General features: G+C 42.8%; 1 protein-coding gene across 4 annotated transcripts in view; it reads left to right on the top strand.

The window, feature by feature from the left end:
- The window catches only part of LOC106567565 (rho guanine nucleotide exchange factor 12), a 143780-nt gene that overhangs the window by 96344 nt on the left and 30595 nt on the right, over window positions 1-16841 (top strand). For all 4 annotated transcript variants that reach the window (XM_014137028.3, XM_014137024.3, XM_014137029.3 and 1 more), the window contains 7 exons: window positions 4985-5083; window positions 6832-6874; window positions 7092-7197; window positions 8813-8950; window positions 9959-9991; window positions 13272-13386; window positions 13801-13906. In XM_014137028.3, coding sequence (XP_013992503.3) covers window positions 4985-5083; window positions 6832-6874; window positions 7092-7197; window positions 8813-8950; window positions 9959-9991; window positions 13272-13386; window positions 13801-13906 — 640 coding nt within the window. The remainder of the gene's footprint in view (window positions 1-4984; window positions 5084-6831; window positions 6875-7091; window positions 7198-8812; window positions 8951-9958; window positions 9992-13271; window positions 13387-13800; window positions 13907-16841) is intronic.

Genomic DNA, 16841 nt, shown 5'->3' with positions numbered 1-16841 from the left:
CATAGGTTAGGTTAGCCCTTCTCATGAATCCAATACTACATTGGGCTCATTCTACGCCCCTTTTGATTAGCTGAGGTGATCTGGTCGAATGTGAAACGCTCTTTCTAGAAACATTATCTTTGGTTGCGATATGGTTTTGGAAACTTAATTATGATCCCAAAATAACTTTACGAATACAAAAGATACACTTACTGTTAGCTGTTTTACCACAAATTTCCACTAAGGTTCTTTGTGAAACACAGCTTTGAGATGTTTTTTTTTTTGTTCCCTACCGAGTTTCCATTAGCTCAGGAAGTGCAATGCAAAACACCTCCATGGGAATCTGTTAAAATGGAGCACAGTAAGTGCATCTTTTGTATTTTTAAAATAATTTTGGAGTGATATGAAAGTAGAATTTCTGATGTTTCCAAACCGTATTGCACGCGGTGATTATTAACGGTTAACAGATGCCTCACAAGTCCTCAACTGGCAGCTTCATTAGTCTCAACGTCAACAGTGAAGAGGTGACTCCGGGATAGTGGCCTTCTAGGCAGAGTTGCAAAGAAAAAGCCATATCTCAGACTGGCCAATAAAAAGAAAAGATTAAGATTGGCAAAAGAAATCAGACACTGGACAGAGGAACTCTGCCTAGAGGCCAGCATCCCGGAGTCGCGTCTTCACTGTTGATGTTGAGACTGGTGTTTTGCGGGTACTATTTAACGAAGCTGCCAGTTGAGGACTTGAGGCGTATGTTTCTCAAACTAGACACTCTAATGTACTTGTCCTCTTGCTCAGTTGTGCACCAGGGCCTCCCACAACTTTTTCTATTCTGGTTAGAGCCAGTTTGCGCTGTTCTGTGATGGGAGTAGTACACAGTGATGTATGAGATCTTCAGTTTCTTGGCAATTTATCACATGGAATAGCCTTAATTTCTCAGAACAAGAATAGACTGACGAGTTTCAGAAGAAAGTTATTTGTTTCTAGCCATTTTGAGCCTGTAATCAAACCTACAAATGCTGATGCTCCAGATACTCAACTAGTCTAAAGATGGCCAGTTTTATCGCATCTTTAATCAGCACAACCATTTTCAGCTGTGGTAACATAATTGCAAAAGGGTTTTCTAATGATCAATTAGACTTTTAAAATGATAAACTTGGATTAGCTAACACAACGTGCCATTGGAACACAGGAGTGATGGTGCTGATAATGGGCCTCTGTACGCCTATGTAGATATTCCATTAAAAAAATATGCCGTTTCCAGCTACAATAGTCATTTACAACATTAACAATGTCTACACTGTATTTCTGATCAATTTGATGTTATTTTAATGGACAAAACATTTGCTTTTCTTTAAAAAACAAGGACATTTCTAAGTGACCCCAAACTTTTGAATGGTAGTGTATATATTGGATCTATATTGGATCCAGCTACTGTGAAATGTTTGGATGTGTGTAAAACCCTCCATAGTCTGCCTTGTTTTAATATTTTATACCCACGAAAAGAAATGATGGTGCCTGTAAGTGTGGCATAGCCTATTTAAAACAAGTTGTTGTTTATTTTGTTTAGAATTTGATTTAAATTATTATTTAATCTTGCTTATTGACACTGTTTGGCATGTCCATGCTCAGCCATAATGCAATTGACAGTAGGCCTAGCCCCTATAAATCAAATCAAATCAAATTTATTTATATAGCCCTTCGTACATTAGCTGATATCTCAAAGTGCTGTACAGAAACCCAGCCTAAAACCCCAAACAGCAAGCAATGCATGTGAAAGAAGCACGGTGGCTAGGAAAAACTCCCTAGGAAAAACTCCCTAGAAAAGCCAAAAACCTAGGAAGAAACCTAGAGAGGAACCAGGCTATGAGGGGTGGCCAGTCCTCTTCTGGCTGTGCCGGGTGGATATTATAACAGAACATGGTCAAGATGTTAAAATGTTCATAAATGACCAGCATGGTCAAATAATAATAATCATAGTAGTTGTCGAGGGTGCAACAAGCACGTCCGGTGAACAGGTCAGGGTTCCATAGCCGCAGGCAGAACAGTTGAAACTAGCAGCAGCATGGCCAGGTGGACTGGGGACAGCAAGGAGTCATCATGCCAGGTAGTCCAGAGGCATGGTCCTAGGTACTATGCGATTAATTAGAGCAATGTGGACTGCAAATGGGTTCAAGTTAACGTATTTAGCAAAGATAGATCTACAGTTTGTTATTTCATTGCTGTAACCCATTTAACAAACTATAATGGAATAACATTGGAATTGGGGTTGATTCCAAAGCAATACATAAAAGACCGTAAGTACACAACTTGAAGCAACCGCATATGTGACCAACCACCTCGATTCGGTCTTATGTAGCAACATTTGAAATTGTGTTTTTTACATTGGATAAAAGTACAGACTCAGAGCTAGATAATGGTATATCATATACTGCAGTTGAGGAACAATGGGAAAGTTATTCTGCTTTGAAAGTTGATAAGCTTGTAACCCCACTTTTTAGTTTGGATAGGCAATCACTTGAAAAACTACAAACCACTTCCTGGTTGGATTTATTCTCAGGTTTTTGCCTGCCGTATGAGTTCTGTTATACTCACAGACATCATTCAAACTGTTTTAGAAACTTCAGAGTGTTTTCTATCCAAATCTACTAATATGCATATCCTACCTTCTGGGCCCGAGTAGCAGGCAGTTTAATTTGGGCACGTTATTCATCTGAATTTCCGAATACTGCCCCCTGTCACCAAGAAGTTAAGCCGTAACCCCACCCATCTCTTTAAGGATTCACATGTTTGGCCATGTGGTAAACACATGCTATATCAAATCTAAGTTTATTTGTCACATGCACAGGATACAGAAGGTGTAAACGGTACAGTGATAGTACTTGTGAAAAAATGGCGCCGGAGCAGAAGGCAGGCGTTTTACGTGCCCCCAACCGATTGTGTTTTTTAGTTTGTTTATCTGCGTTGTTTGTAACTTATTTTTTTACTATTTTTGTACATAATGTTGCCGCTACCGTCTCTTATGACCGAAAATAACTTCTAGACATCAGGTCTGCGATTACTCACAACGGACTATCAGAATCTTTTTTCTTTAACGACTCTGACGAGCCCGAGGTGGAGGATATACGGCTCCCTCCGGAACAGGCCCCAACCCAAGTGATCTGCATGAAGAGGAGGCGGAGAAAGAGAGGCCGGAGGGCGGGCTGCCTTCTGAGGAATAGGAGGCGATCTAATAAATCCCCATCATGCAGTCTTTGGACAATAAAATGGACGAGTTATTGGGAAGATTAAACTACCAACGGGACATTAAAAACTGTAACATCTTATGCTCCACGGAGTCGTGGCTATATGACGACAATATCAACATACAGCTGGCTGGTTATACAATGTACCAGCAGGATAGAACAACGGCGTCTGGTAAGACAAGGGGCGGCGGTTCATGTATTTTTGTAAACAACAGCTGGTGCACGATATCTAAGGAAGTCTTGAGCCATTGCTCGCCTGAGTTTCTCATGATAAGCTGCAGACAACATTACCTACCGAGAGAGTTTTAATCTATATTCTTTGGAGCTGTTTACATACCACCACAGTCAGAGGCTGGCACCAAGATAGCATTGAATGAGCTGTATTCCGCCATAAGCAAACAAGAAAACGATCACCCAGAGGTGGTGCTCCTAGTAGCCGGGGACTTTAATGCAGGGGAACTTAAATCAGTTTTACCTTATTTCTATCAACGTGTTAAATGTGCAACCAGAGGGAAAAGAACTCTGGACCACCTATACTCCACACACAGATATGCATACAAAGCTCTCCCAAAAATTAAAGCGGGAAGCACCAATGACTAGATAAATAAAAAAGTGGTCAGATGAAGCAGATGCTAAGCTACAGGACTGTTTTGCTAGCGCAGACTAGAGTATGTTCCGGGTTCCGCCAATGGCATTGAGGAGTACACCACATCTGTCATTGGCTTCATCAATAAGTGCAATGATGACGTCGTCCCCACAGTGACCATACGTACATACCCCAACCAGTGCAGCCGCACTGAGCTAAAGGCTGGAGCTGCTACTTTCAAGGAGTGGGACTCTAACCCGGAAGCTTATAAGAAATCCCGCTATGCCCTCAGACGAACCATCAAACAGGCAAAGTGTCAATACAGGACTAAGGATGTGTGCAGAAAGTAGCCCATCACTTTTTCCTACTGATCTGTCAATAGCGCCTGCTAAATTCAGGGCATCAATGTTGTTGAGAAAAGTAGCAAAACGTTTGTAGGTCTCAATGTCTAATGTTATGTCTTTCAAAAACGGCTTGGTAGAAAGAACTGTCACACATACTTAACAGCTCACGTTATTGACAGAAGCGAGCTACATGGCAGACCAATCCAAACTTATCTCCCGGCATGTCCAGCCCATCCATTATCTCAGCCAATCATCGCTAGCGGGAAGGTTCCTGTCTTTTTCCGTGGCTAAACCAACTAGGCTCATAATTTAACAATTGTATTTGTATTTATGGATGGGATACAAGTTTGTTATTAAGTCACTAGAAAGGCCTTCCTGCCCAAAAATGCATTTTGATAAAAAAATTACACTCCTGTGAAGTAGTGACGTGCGCCATATGCCTAGTTTCCTGAAACGAGTCACATATTTCGCCATGGAGCACATTCTGATTGGCCAATGAAGGGCCTAGCCTCGACACACCCACAACTTGTTTATTCATCACAACCCAGCCCTTTCACCGCAACAGCAGCAAGTGCGCCGAAAATTGTAAAATATTTCTGACAGTGTTACTGCCTGCGCTTAGATGTACCATTGCGTTAGGTTTGTTAAAATAGAGCCCAAGGTGTACAAAATTCTGGTAACTGTCCCAAAATAAAATATGGTGACATTTTGCATCCCTAATAAACAATTTTTTCTAATAGGGTACAGCATTTACTCTCTAGCACTTTGGTGGTTTGACCCAAGAAGGCATTGGTCAGTATTTAAGACCTAATGTTGTCCTTGTCCTCTCCTAGCTGTGCTACCTTTACGCTGACCTGTACAAGCAGACCAACTCCAAAGAGACCAGACGGATCTTCATGGATTTCTATACTTTCTTTATGGACCGAGCAGCGGTAAGACACATGTACACATACATTATGTGGGAGCACACGCAAAGGCACGCATGGATGCATGCAATTACACATGCATACAAACACACTAGCGGTTAGAGAGGCGAGCCTGCAACCAGAAGGTTGCCAGTTCGAATCTCCGGATCCGATGGGAAAAATCTGGCAGGAGATGAGCTGGCAACCAGAGGGTTGCTGGTATCAAACCCTAGATGTCATTGTGCCCTTAAGCAACACACTTAACGTCCCACAGCGACAGCTCCCCCACACCTATGATTTTCTGGACAAAATTTTCAAATGACATCAGTTTGACCGGTTGTAAGGAAATAGAAAGCTGTGAAAACGACCCAACATGTTCTGATAAGATTTCAGTTTGGCTTGGATGCATATTTTATGTGTGGTTGAAATACTATCAGCTGCTGATAAAGATAGCACCTCTACAGACGGTATCTAACTGCGTATTCACATTTTCTCAAGATGCTGAAAGAAATAAATTGTATTTCTCCACTGCTGTTCCAGAGTACATTTTTTTGCCTACATTTGTTATATAATTTTACTGCAAGAAACGCTTACTTCTGTAGGATCCTGAGTGGCGTAGCGGTCTAAGGCACTGCATCTCAGTGCTAGAGGCGTCACTACAGACCCTGTTTCGATTCCAGGCTGTATCACAACCGGCTGTGATTGGGAGTCCCATAGGGCAGTGCACAATTGTCTCAGCGTCGTCCGGGTTAGGGTGTCATTGTAAATAAGAATTTGTTCTTAACTGACTTGCATAGTTAAATCATATAAAAATATTAACACTATGTTAGAGGTTATAGACCTACAATCAGTGTCCTGATTTCATTTTCCATTTAATCGATCTGAACAGTAGGCTATAGTTTTCTTGACATGCCATAGGCCTACTTGAAGTCCCTGTCTTCTGACTGTCGAATTTGTACAGCACCTCACAATCATCACACATAACATGGCTGATAGCAATGCTATCATCCTCTTTTACCACTTCACCAAATCTTTTCTAAACATTATTTTTCTGGCCCTCCCTTCACTTTATTTTCAACTCTCCATTTCTCAGCTTTTCTCTTATTCAATTAAAGACACAGTTCTTTTTTAGCCGCCGTGGATTGACGTTAACTTTTTCTGCCCGTTCCCAAAAGTATTTGGCAATTGGCCTGCAAGCTATTTGATGCACGTACTGTTAGGCCCTAAATCTTAGGGTTATGCACTGGTACCAGATAGCGTCACATAATTAAAGAAATGTAGCCTATAGATATAAATTGCACAAGAATGATACATTTATGGACTTTTTAAGGTATTGTGGTCTCTTTATTCAACCCGCCAGCCAGCCACCCACCCTTCAGCCACACACTATTTCATGACCCTAAACCCGCCTCGTGGATATTACTGCAGGATCTGCGGGTTATGAGTCAACCCGCACATTACTAGCGTGTGTGAATTAAAACCCCAGCACCATCCATCAGATCCTCTTTTTTCCTCTCTTCTGCTCTTCTATCTTCTCTCCAGTCTTCCCTATGTTGCTCGAGGAACCTTTGTCCACTAGGTGCGAGTGTGTCTGGACAGCCAAGTTCCTTTACTAACGGTGTGCTTCTGCTGATCTGCAAGATGCTTAGTATTGTCTTAAATGTAGTCTTTATCTGCTATGATGGAGGAAAAGGAAATTATATTTGTGTTTGTTGGGATTTGTTGCTGAAAGAGTCTTTTTTTTGGTTAGATATTTGATTATTTTTCCCTTGCAGAATCTGAAAGTAGCTGTGCCTGAGTCTATTGCCTCTGAACTAGGTAAGCTGTTTCAACCCTTTTTGTTTTCACATAATCCTCTCAGGTCTTGTATAAGTTTAGTAACAGTTATAGCAATACAGTAGTGTATCGTCTAGTGTAATTGATTAGAACGTTTCCAAAAAAGAAAGACAGCTTGAGACTGTGTGAGTGTGTGTGTGTGTGCCTGCTCGTTCGTGTGTGTGTGTGTGTTGGCTAACATGCTGTTGTGTGTTCCCAGATCGGCGGAGACCTGAGCTGATCCCAGAGGAGCTACACAGACAGTACACACAGCTGCTACAGGACACACTGCTACCAGACATCCAGGGGAACCTAGAGGACTTCAGGTCACACACACACGCATTTAGACAGACACATGTACACCAGTGGCGGCAGTGCCGTTTAAGATGAGTGACGACATTTATTTTTTCATGAGCATGGCCTTATTTCTATTACAGCATATTGGATGACTGTCATTCATATTAAAATCAAACTTTATTTGTCACATGTGCCAAATACAACAAGAGTAGACTTTACCGTGAAATGCTTACTTACAAGCCCTTAACCAAGAGTGCAGTTCAAGAAGATGAGGTAATTTTTACATGTAGGTGGGGGTGAAGTGACTATGAATAGATAATAAATAATAATTATAATAATACATTCCATTCACCCAGTTCAATGTAACAGCAATAGGTTTAGGCTACAACATGATACTAACATTTTCCCTCTACCCATCATGAGGTTGCTACAACCTAGCCTATGAATGAAAGTTTACAACGTAGGTCGTGAGACAAATTTGAGGTGAAAGCCAGTGACACATGGACAGACAGTGAAATTCAATACTACCTTGCACACTCTTGCCTGCATCGAGCTGATATAGGATGAAATCATTAGTCCAACAGTTGCAAATGAGTTTCTATAGGACAAATACAAGTATTTTATTCACATTTTGTTCCGTTTAAGAAATGTTTCTTCAACAGCATCGGCAGAATGAATACACCCCCTGATCACACGTAAACACAGTCATGTTGTATTCCTTCTCGCATCTATGCTCTCTCCTCCTCTCACTTCTTCCCTTCGCTTGTGGACTTCAATGCACAACACATCAGCTGTATGTGACCAGGAAAAAACCATAGTCAGCATAGCTATTAGAACTAACTCGTTGGTAAACCTGCTACAATCAGGCAGTAAGTAGTTACTACGGCGTAAAACTTGAAGCTTACCTTGACCTCATAGCCAGCCAGCTAGCTAACAGCATCCCTCTGTTTGAGCAGGGTGATTCAGTAGGCTAAACTAGCTAGCTGCATTTGCTAGCGAAGTAAGTGAAACTGAAAGTGAAAAAAATGACATCTCTCTATATATATTTTTCTCTCTTGCTTCTCCTTCATTTTGGAAGAAATGCATTTGTTCAAAACTGTTCAACTATTGTCTTTCTCTCTCTTTGAGTCAACTACTCACCACATTGTATGCACTGCAGTGCTAGCTAGCTGTAGCTTATGCTTTCAGTGCAAGATTAATTCTCTGATCCTTTGATTGGGTGGACAACATGTCAGTTCATGCTGCAAGACATCATAATTACTGTATAAGTGAAAAGGGGTGAGCACCATGAGCCTCCTAGGTTTTGTATTGAAGTCCATGTGCCCAGAGGAGGACGGAAGCTAGCTGTCCTCCGACTACACCACGGTGCTACCTGACAGAGTGCTGTTGTGGTTACTGTAGACCTTCTTTGCAAAATAGTGTGTTTTAATAAATTATTTGGTGACGTGATTGTATTTAGTATATTTACAAACCCACACACACACCATAAATGCACACTACAAACACACACGTGCACACACTCACTTCTCAAAGATGATGTGCACATAATTAATGCATGGATTAATCATTTGTGTGTGTGCGCGCGTTCGTGTCTGCCTGTTTTTGTCTATTCATCTGTGTGTGTCTGCCTGTATGTGTCTACAGGCAGAAGCGCAGCATGGGCCTGACCTTGGCAGAGGGGGAGCTGGCTAAACTGGACACAGAGAGGGTGAGAGACCGCGTGGCGCTGGATAGAGAACGCTCCTGTGCCGAACACATCATCTCCAAGATAGAGGACGTCTTGTAAGTCTCTGAAATACATGCACACACACACAGGGACAGAACCATGTGCGCGCACACACACACACACACACAGAGACACAGACATTACCAGCATCATCGAGATTAGTGAATGACAACATGGCACAAGAGTCAGGTCAAAGAAAGCTGTTACACAGACACACACACATACAGCCATTCTGGTGGTTATTTCCAGGTCAGTGAGTGCTTGCGTGTCTCTGTTCTCCGGGCCTCAAACACTCCGAACTGGACAGATTACAGGGCTGTAGATAGATAGGATAGCCTTTTGAAACAGGCTTTTGGGGTGTTTTTTTGATAAGAGAAAAATCCTCAGTCGGTGTGTCTACTTACTTACTTAGTTCGAATAGTAGAATACACCAGGTGCAATTTCAAAAAATGTTTGTGCATCAGCAGTTTTTCTCTTGTTATTTCAGTCACTGATAGTCACTCAATTAGCCCATGTCAGCACAGGCCAAAAAAATGTGGACTAGTAAGTTAGTCTAGCCAGCGATCTAAACTTGTAGTAATCATGGTTGAATTACTGACCGGGGGCCCCCATTGATTTTGTTAGCCACTCTCACTCAGATATCATATTAAAAACTGCAAACGTTTCTCTCCACCCTATTGAAAAATGTGAAGACTTGCAGGAAATTAACTCAAACCTTTTTCTCTCTGCTGTCAAGAGGGGGGCCATTAAAATGTTGGCCCCCTCAACTAAATTTCCCTTAGCGCCCCAAAACGTCTGGGGCCAGCTCTGACTGCATTGTGTGGGTATGGATGTGGGTATGCAGACCCGCGAGCCACTGCAACCCCTCATGATGAGTTCAGATTTTTTTTGTGGCCCCCACCCCTATCAAAGTTGCCCATCCCTGACATAAACCCATAGGCTAATGGAACTGTATTACCATTACACCAGCAGACTTCACATGTGTCTTTTTGTAGCATAAGGGAAGCTGTGTGTGGTTTGTGTGTGAGCGTCAGTTAACCCTGTGTGTGTTTTTATCCTTCCAGGCTGACGTCACAGCCCACAGAAGAGGAAAAGTGGTAAGAAGTGGGATTTTTCTATGTTCCATTTAACTATAACCACATGATGTCAGAATAAGACTTGATAGGTCTTAGGTCATGCTAGAGTCTACTCTAGACAGTGGAAGTAGCAGTGTTGATTGTTGAAAAAATTCAAGTGAGTGTGTGTTGTCATACAGTGGTTGTAGCAGGGTTGGGGCGGCAGGTAGCCTAATGGTTAAGAGCGTTGGGCCAGTAACTGAAAGGTTGATGGTTCGAATCCCTGAGCCAACTAGGTGAAAAATCGATCGATGTGCCCTTGAGCAAGTCACTTAATCCAAATTGCTCCTGTAAATCGCTCTGGATAAGAGTGTCTGCTAAATGACTTAAATGTATGTGTTCAATTACTCGTGAAGGTCAAGGTGAATCACACATACTTTATCTGGGCCAGTATTCTCTGAGTAGGAATGCTGATCTAAGATAATTTCACCTCTTTTGGATAATAATGAATATTATTATATTGACAGGGGGACCTGATCCTAGATCAGCACCCCTACTATCAGATGCTTTGTGAATGCGGGCCCTGTTCTGAAGTTAAAGTGTATTGGAATCATGTTCTCTGATAATTGGTTTAATACTCTTCAGTGATTATTAGCGAGCTGGACACAGTCAAGAAACTGTATGAATGCAGGTCCTTATAATTTCTACATAGTTTCGATTTGGTTTTAGTCATTTTAAATTATATTGAGTTCCATGAATTCCATCAGTATGTTGTGTATCCATCCTGTGAGAAAAGCTGTTAGTGTGGCACAGGTTACTTTTGCCCAAAAGTATTGTGCTATATATGGAATAGGGTGCCATTTGGGATGCATCCTGAGAGTCTGCCATCAGTGGTTATCATAGAGTCCTCTCACTCTATCTGCTGGAGATCTGTGGTACTACACACTTTCAGTTAGGCCTGGGTCTTGTTCATTAGGCACCAAATGGAAGAGAACTGACTGAAATGGCGAGGGACTACCTGGTCTTGTCCAATGCAAAAATACAATTTTATTTCCGTTTGCACTCCCTTATGAACTCGACCCTGTTCTGAGATAATTAATCGTATTGAAGAATACGGTGATAGTAAAAACTGATCAGGTCAGGTTTGAAGAAACATGTCCTAACCTTTTCATTAGATTTTCCCTAAATATACTTCTATTGGTTGATAATGTGTCATATTATAATGACTGTTTTCAAAGAGCCTCGAGAGACATTTATGTATCATGAGACTTTCTTTTAAAAAGTATAATTATTATTGCAGTTAATCAATATGATGGTTGAATGATTGTAAATTATTTCATATTATTAAGATCAAGATGGCTGTACTGGACCTTTAATATTAATTGAAAGTGTATTTATGGTAATATTAACAGTTAATTAAAGACATGCTCCAGAACTTTGGTGACAAAGTATTTATTTTTTAAACATCCCGCTTTGGGCTGGATGTGTCAATGTGTAGTTCAAACATGCATAATCTATGAGCAGAATTATTGTCTTACTTCAATTAGCCAAAAAATCCCTAGTTTGAATGCAACAGTTTTTCAGGAAGATGTGCTGCACCATTTTCCCCCATGTGGGCCCTAGCAATTTGAGTTCAACCAATGAACTTCAGCCCCTCGCCATTAGAGTAGCAAGATACACATGATGCACCAGCAGCAGAGCAAGAGAGAGAGCAATGACATGGTGCACATAAACTCAGCAAAAAAAGAAATGTCCTCTCACCGCAACTGCATTTATTTTCAGCAAACTTAACATGTGTAGATATTTGTATGAACATAACAAGATTCAACAACTGAGACATAAACTGAACAAGTTCCACAGACATGTGACTAACAGAAATGGAATAATGTGTCCCTGAACAAAGGGGGGGGTCAAAATCAAAAGTAACAGTCAGTATCTGGTGTGGCCACCAGCTGCATTAAGCACTGCAGTGCATCTCCTCCTCATGGACTGCACCAAATGTTCCAGTTCTTGCTGTGAGATGTTACCCCACTCTTCCACCAAAGCACCTGCAAGTTCCCGGACATTTCTGGAGGGAATGGCCCTAGCCCTCACCCTCCAATCCAACTGGTCCCAGATGTGCTCAATGGGATTGAGATCCTGGCTCTTCGCTGGCCATGGCAGAACACTGACATTCCTGTCTTGCAGGAAATCACACACAGAACAAGCAGTATGGCTGGTGGCAATGTCATGCTGGAGAGTCATGTCAGAATGAGCCTGCAGGAAGGGTACCACATGAGGGAGGAGGATGTCTTCCCTGTAACGCACAGCGTTGAGATTGCCTGCAATGACACCAAGCTCAGTCCGATGATGCTGTGACACACCACCCCAGACCATGACGGACCCTCCACCTCCAAACCGATCCCACTCCAGAGTACAGGCCTCGGTGTAATGCTCATTCCTTCGACGATAAACGCAAATTCGACCATCACCCCTGGTGAGACAAAACCCTGACTCGTCAGTGAAGAGCACTTTTTGCCAGTCCTGTCTGGTCCAGCGAAGGTGGGTTTGTGCCCACAGGCGACGTTGTTGCCGGTGATGTCTGGTGAGGACCTGCCTTACAACAGGCCTACAAGCCCTCAGTCCAGCCTCTCTCAGCCTATTGCGGAGAGTCTGAGCACTGATGGAGGGATTGTGCGTTCCTGGGCTAACTCGGGCAGTTGTTGTTGTCCCGCAGGTGTGATGTACCGATCCTGTGCAAGTGTTGTTACACGTGGTCTGCCACTGAGAGGATGATCAGCTGTCCGTCCTGTCTCCCTGTAGCAATGTCTTAGGCATCTCACAGTACGGAGATTGCAATTTATTGTCCTGGCCACATCTGCAGTCCTCAGGCCTCCTTGCAGCATGCCTAAGGCACGTTCACGCAGATGAGCAGGGACCCTGGGCATCTTTCTTTTGGTGTTTTTCAGTGTCAGTAGAAAGCCCTCTTTAGTGTCCTAAGTTTTCAAAGCTGTGACCTTAATTGCCTACCGTCTGTAAGCTGTTAGTGTCTTAATGACCGTTCCACAGGTGCATGTTCATTAATTGTTTATGGTTCATTGAACAAGCATGGGAAACAGTGTTTAAACCCTTTACAATGAAGATCTATTTGGATTTTTACAAATTATCTTTAAAAGACAGGGTCCTGAAAAAGGGACGTTTCTTTTTTTGCTGAGTTTGTGACGTGGTACGCAATTTTCTAAAGCCACTTTTGGCTCGTGAGCCCTACTTTCAGAACTACTGGCTAAAAAGTATACAAAAGTACCAGAGAATCCCTTTAATAGTGTATTGTGTTGTGTTCCAGCACTACTATGCAGTATGTTATCCTCACATATATGAAACACCTGGGAGTTAAAGTGAAGGAACCTCGTAGCCTAGAGCCCAAACGAGTCCGCATCAACTTCCTGCCCAAGATCAAGGTACAGCACACACACACCTAGACGCATCAATTATGCATTTCAGTACAATACTGTAGTCATTTACTGCTTGTAGGAACTTCACATTTGATGTAGCATAAATCATCGCCCCGGTGGCACTGTTTTACTCACACTTCTTGGTGCGAGGTCTTTCTTGGTACAAAGCATGGTAACATTTTGGCCCACTTGTTAACAGCTTTCCAGGGCAGCATTCAGCAGGCCGCGATGTTGTGCAATGTTCAGATAGTAATATAGCATAGAACAAACATGTCTCTCTGACATGTAGAATAAGGAATCACATCAGATCTATTCATGACATGTCTATCTGCAACGTTCCACAACATTTGCCTACTAAATTTGGCCCAGCTTTAAATTCCCTGACTGGGTGATTTGAATTTGTTTTGTTCTATGGAGCAGAAGAGCATCAAAACTGAGAAAGAGGGGGAGGAGAAGGTGAAGAAGCCTCGTTTTCCCAGCATCCTCGGCCCTCCTCGTCGGCCCAGCCGTGTGGACTCCACTTCAAGTAAGTGTAGAAGACTACAAAGTGTTCCCTCCTAGTGTACAGCACCAGTGTGGAACAAAAAAAACACAATGGTTAGTTTGAGATGCGTAACAGGCTCTGTAGTGACGTCATATATGAAGTTGAGATATAATATTACTACTGAGCCTGAATACACGTCTCAAACTAATCATTGTAAAAAATAAGAAAAAAATATTTTAACTTGAGATTCTCAACGATTCCATTTCGATTCAGTCAATGCAGGAAGTAAACTGAAATTAGGATTTTCGTCATAGAAAAGCATTGAGAAAGTTCTGAGTTTCAATTTGAGTTCACTTCCTGAATTTACTGAATTGAAATGTAATTGACCTTGAGAGGAATCCACATAAAAAGGCCACATTTGCTCTTTAAAATATTTGTCCTACAAGAAACAGAAATGTCGTAACGCAAATATGAAGACAATCTGCCAGCCTACCTAGACCATTATGTCTTGAAGTAAAAAGATATATTATATATATATATATATATATATATATATATATATATATATTTAAAAGATTTAGAAAAACAAGACCACATCCCTATGTCCCAATATCCCCTTTAGTATACTTCTTAGCATGCATGGCCAATACATCACCAATAGTATGGAAGTGTTGATATTTTAACTTAGTTCTGTGGAATGTGTCCTGGTATTGTACTGCGGACAGACGCCAGTGGTGTTGTTACATTCAGCGCTGTAAAGAGATTGTGGACTTCCGCAGCAGGAAGTGCCTGTCTGGGGCTGTGTGAGTCAGCTCCCTATTACATTGTGCTGCTCACACCATATATACATTTTAGTCATTTAGCAGACGCTCTTATCCAGAGCAACTTACAGTAGTGAATGCATACATTTCATACATTTTTTTTCTGTATATTTTACAATATACTGTATGTATATATAGATAGATAGATCCATAATTATTGTCACTCTTGATAAAGATTAGCAAAAAATGCTGTATAAAAGAAATACAACTATTGAGCTATATTGTACGCTCCAAAAATTGGGAAATTATATTATTTTATACTAATACAACTGCTCAAGGAAAGATTTTTTTTTAACAAATAACAACGAATCTCTAAAAGATAGGGGTGCCAAAAATCGACCCCTGTTTTCAATACTTTTGCACCCTCTCCTTGCGAGAATAACAACACTGTGATTATTGTGGATAGTCCGGTTAATATAATAGTTAAACTTTTACATGCTTTGCAAGATTAACAATATCCCTAATAATCCTGTTTACGTGGACACATCTGAAATCCATCTACCTGATGGGACTTTTAATAAATGCAGAAAATCGCCAATCAAAATAAACGTTCTACCACAGTGACGAGTTCAGACATAAGGTTTATGTAAAGCTATTTATAAGATGCATACTTTCAGGCAGAAGGGTCAGAACCGGGAAGACTAGAAACAAAACTTGAAAACTTGAAGCACGCTGGTACGACCTGACAAGACCGAAATACACAGGGGATAATGGGGAAAAATGGGAGATACCTGGGGGTGGAGACAAGCGCAAGACAGATGAAACCGATCAGGGTGTAACAGTACCCCCCCCCCCCAGGTGCGCCATACCTGGTTGACCGGGGTGCCGGCGGTGGAACTCAGTGATGAGGGCTGGTTCCAGGATATTCACAGCATAGACCTAGCACCTCTCCTCTGGGCCATAACCCTCCCAGTCAACCAGGAACTGGAATCCCCTGCCCCCAGGTTGAACACTCAGGAGGCGCCTCACCGTGTATGCCGGATGGTCGTCGATGAGATAGGGGAGAGGGTTGGGCCTGGAAACAGACAAAGGGCTGTGAGACAGAGGTTTATTCCTAGACACATGAAAAGTGTGATGTATACAGAGGGGCAACAGAAGACGAACAGCAGAAGGGCTAAGGATTTTAGAGATAGGGAAAGAGACGAAAAATGGGGTTAAAGTTTACGGGACTCCACCCGGAGGTGTAGATCCCGAGTGGAAAGCCATACCCTCTGCCCGAGACGATAGCTGGGAGCAGGGGTCTGGTGGCGGCTCACCTGTCACCGATACCTGGAGGTGGTCTTGAGAAGAGCGGACTGGGCTCTTCCAGGTATGGTGACAGCGGTGGACAAACATCTGGGCAGAGGGTATGCTGACTTCTTGCTCAGGGAAGAGTGGGGGCTGATATCCCAAGAAACACTCAAAGGGCGAGAGACCTGGTGTTGCCATCTGACGGAGGAAGACCAGTGATGAAGTCTAGGGATATATGGGACATGGGGTGGTGAGGAACAGGGAGTGGTTGAAGGAGGCCAGCCGGAGCTTGCCGCAGAGTCTTATTCTGCTCACACACAGTGCAGGCAGCAACAAACGTGGAGACGTCAAGGAACCATGGTGAGCCACCAAAAATGTTGTCGGACCCTGACCAGGGTCCGACGGGAGCCAGGATGGCAGGTAAGTATAGAGGAATGTGCCCTTTCCAGGACCGGGAAACGGGCAGAGTCCGGGACAAATATGCAGTTAGCCAGGCCCCAATTACGGACCAGGCTCTCTATACCCCCAGATGAGTGCAGCCACTAGACAAGAGGTAGGGAGAACGGTCTCTGGATCAGATGATGTAGCAGGGGGGCTATACATGCGTGAGAGCGTGTTAGGCTTCACAATCTTGGGCCCAGGGCGGTAGGAGAGTAAAATTAAAACAAGTGAATAACAGGGCCCATCGAGCCTGCCTTGAGTTGAGGCGCTTGGCGGTGCGGAGATATTCCATGGTCAGTCCACACTAAGGATGGATGTTCCGCCCCTCTAACCGGTGCCAACACTCCTCCAACTCCGTCCTAACTGTGAGTAGTTCTTGACTTCACGCGTCATAGTTCCTCTCAGCGGGGTTAAGACGATGGGAAAGGAAAGCACAGGGAAGCAGCTTATAGTCTTGGGCAGGACGCGGACAGGACGGCCCCCAC

This window comes from Salmo salar, chromosome 13 (assembly GCF_965601325.2).
Source record: "Salmo salar chromosome 13, fSalSal1, whole genome shotgun sequence".
Classification (NCBI taxonomy): Eukaryota; Metazoa; Chordata; class Actinopteri; order Salmoniformes; family Salmonidae; genus Salmo; species Salmo salar.
This window is presented reverse-complemented; position numbering and strand designations above follow the sequence as displayed.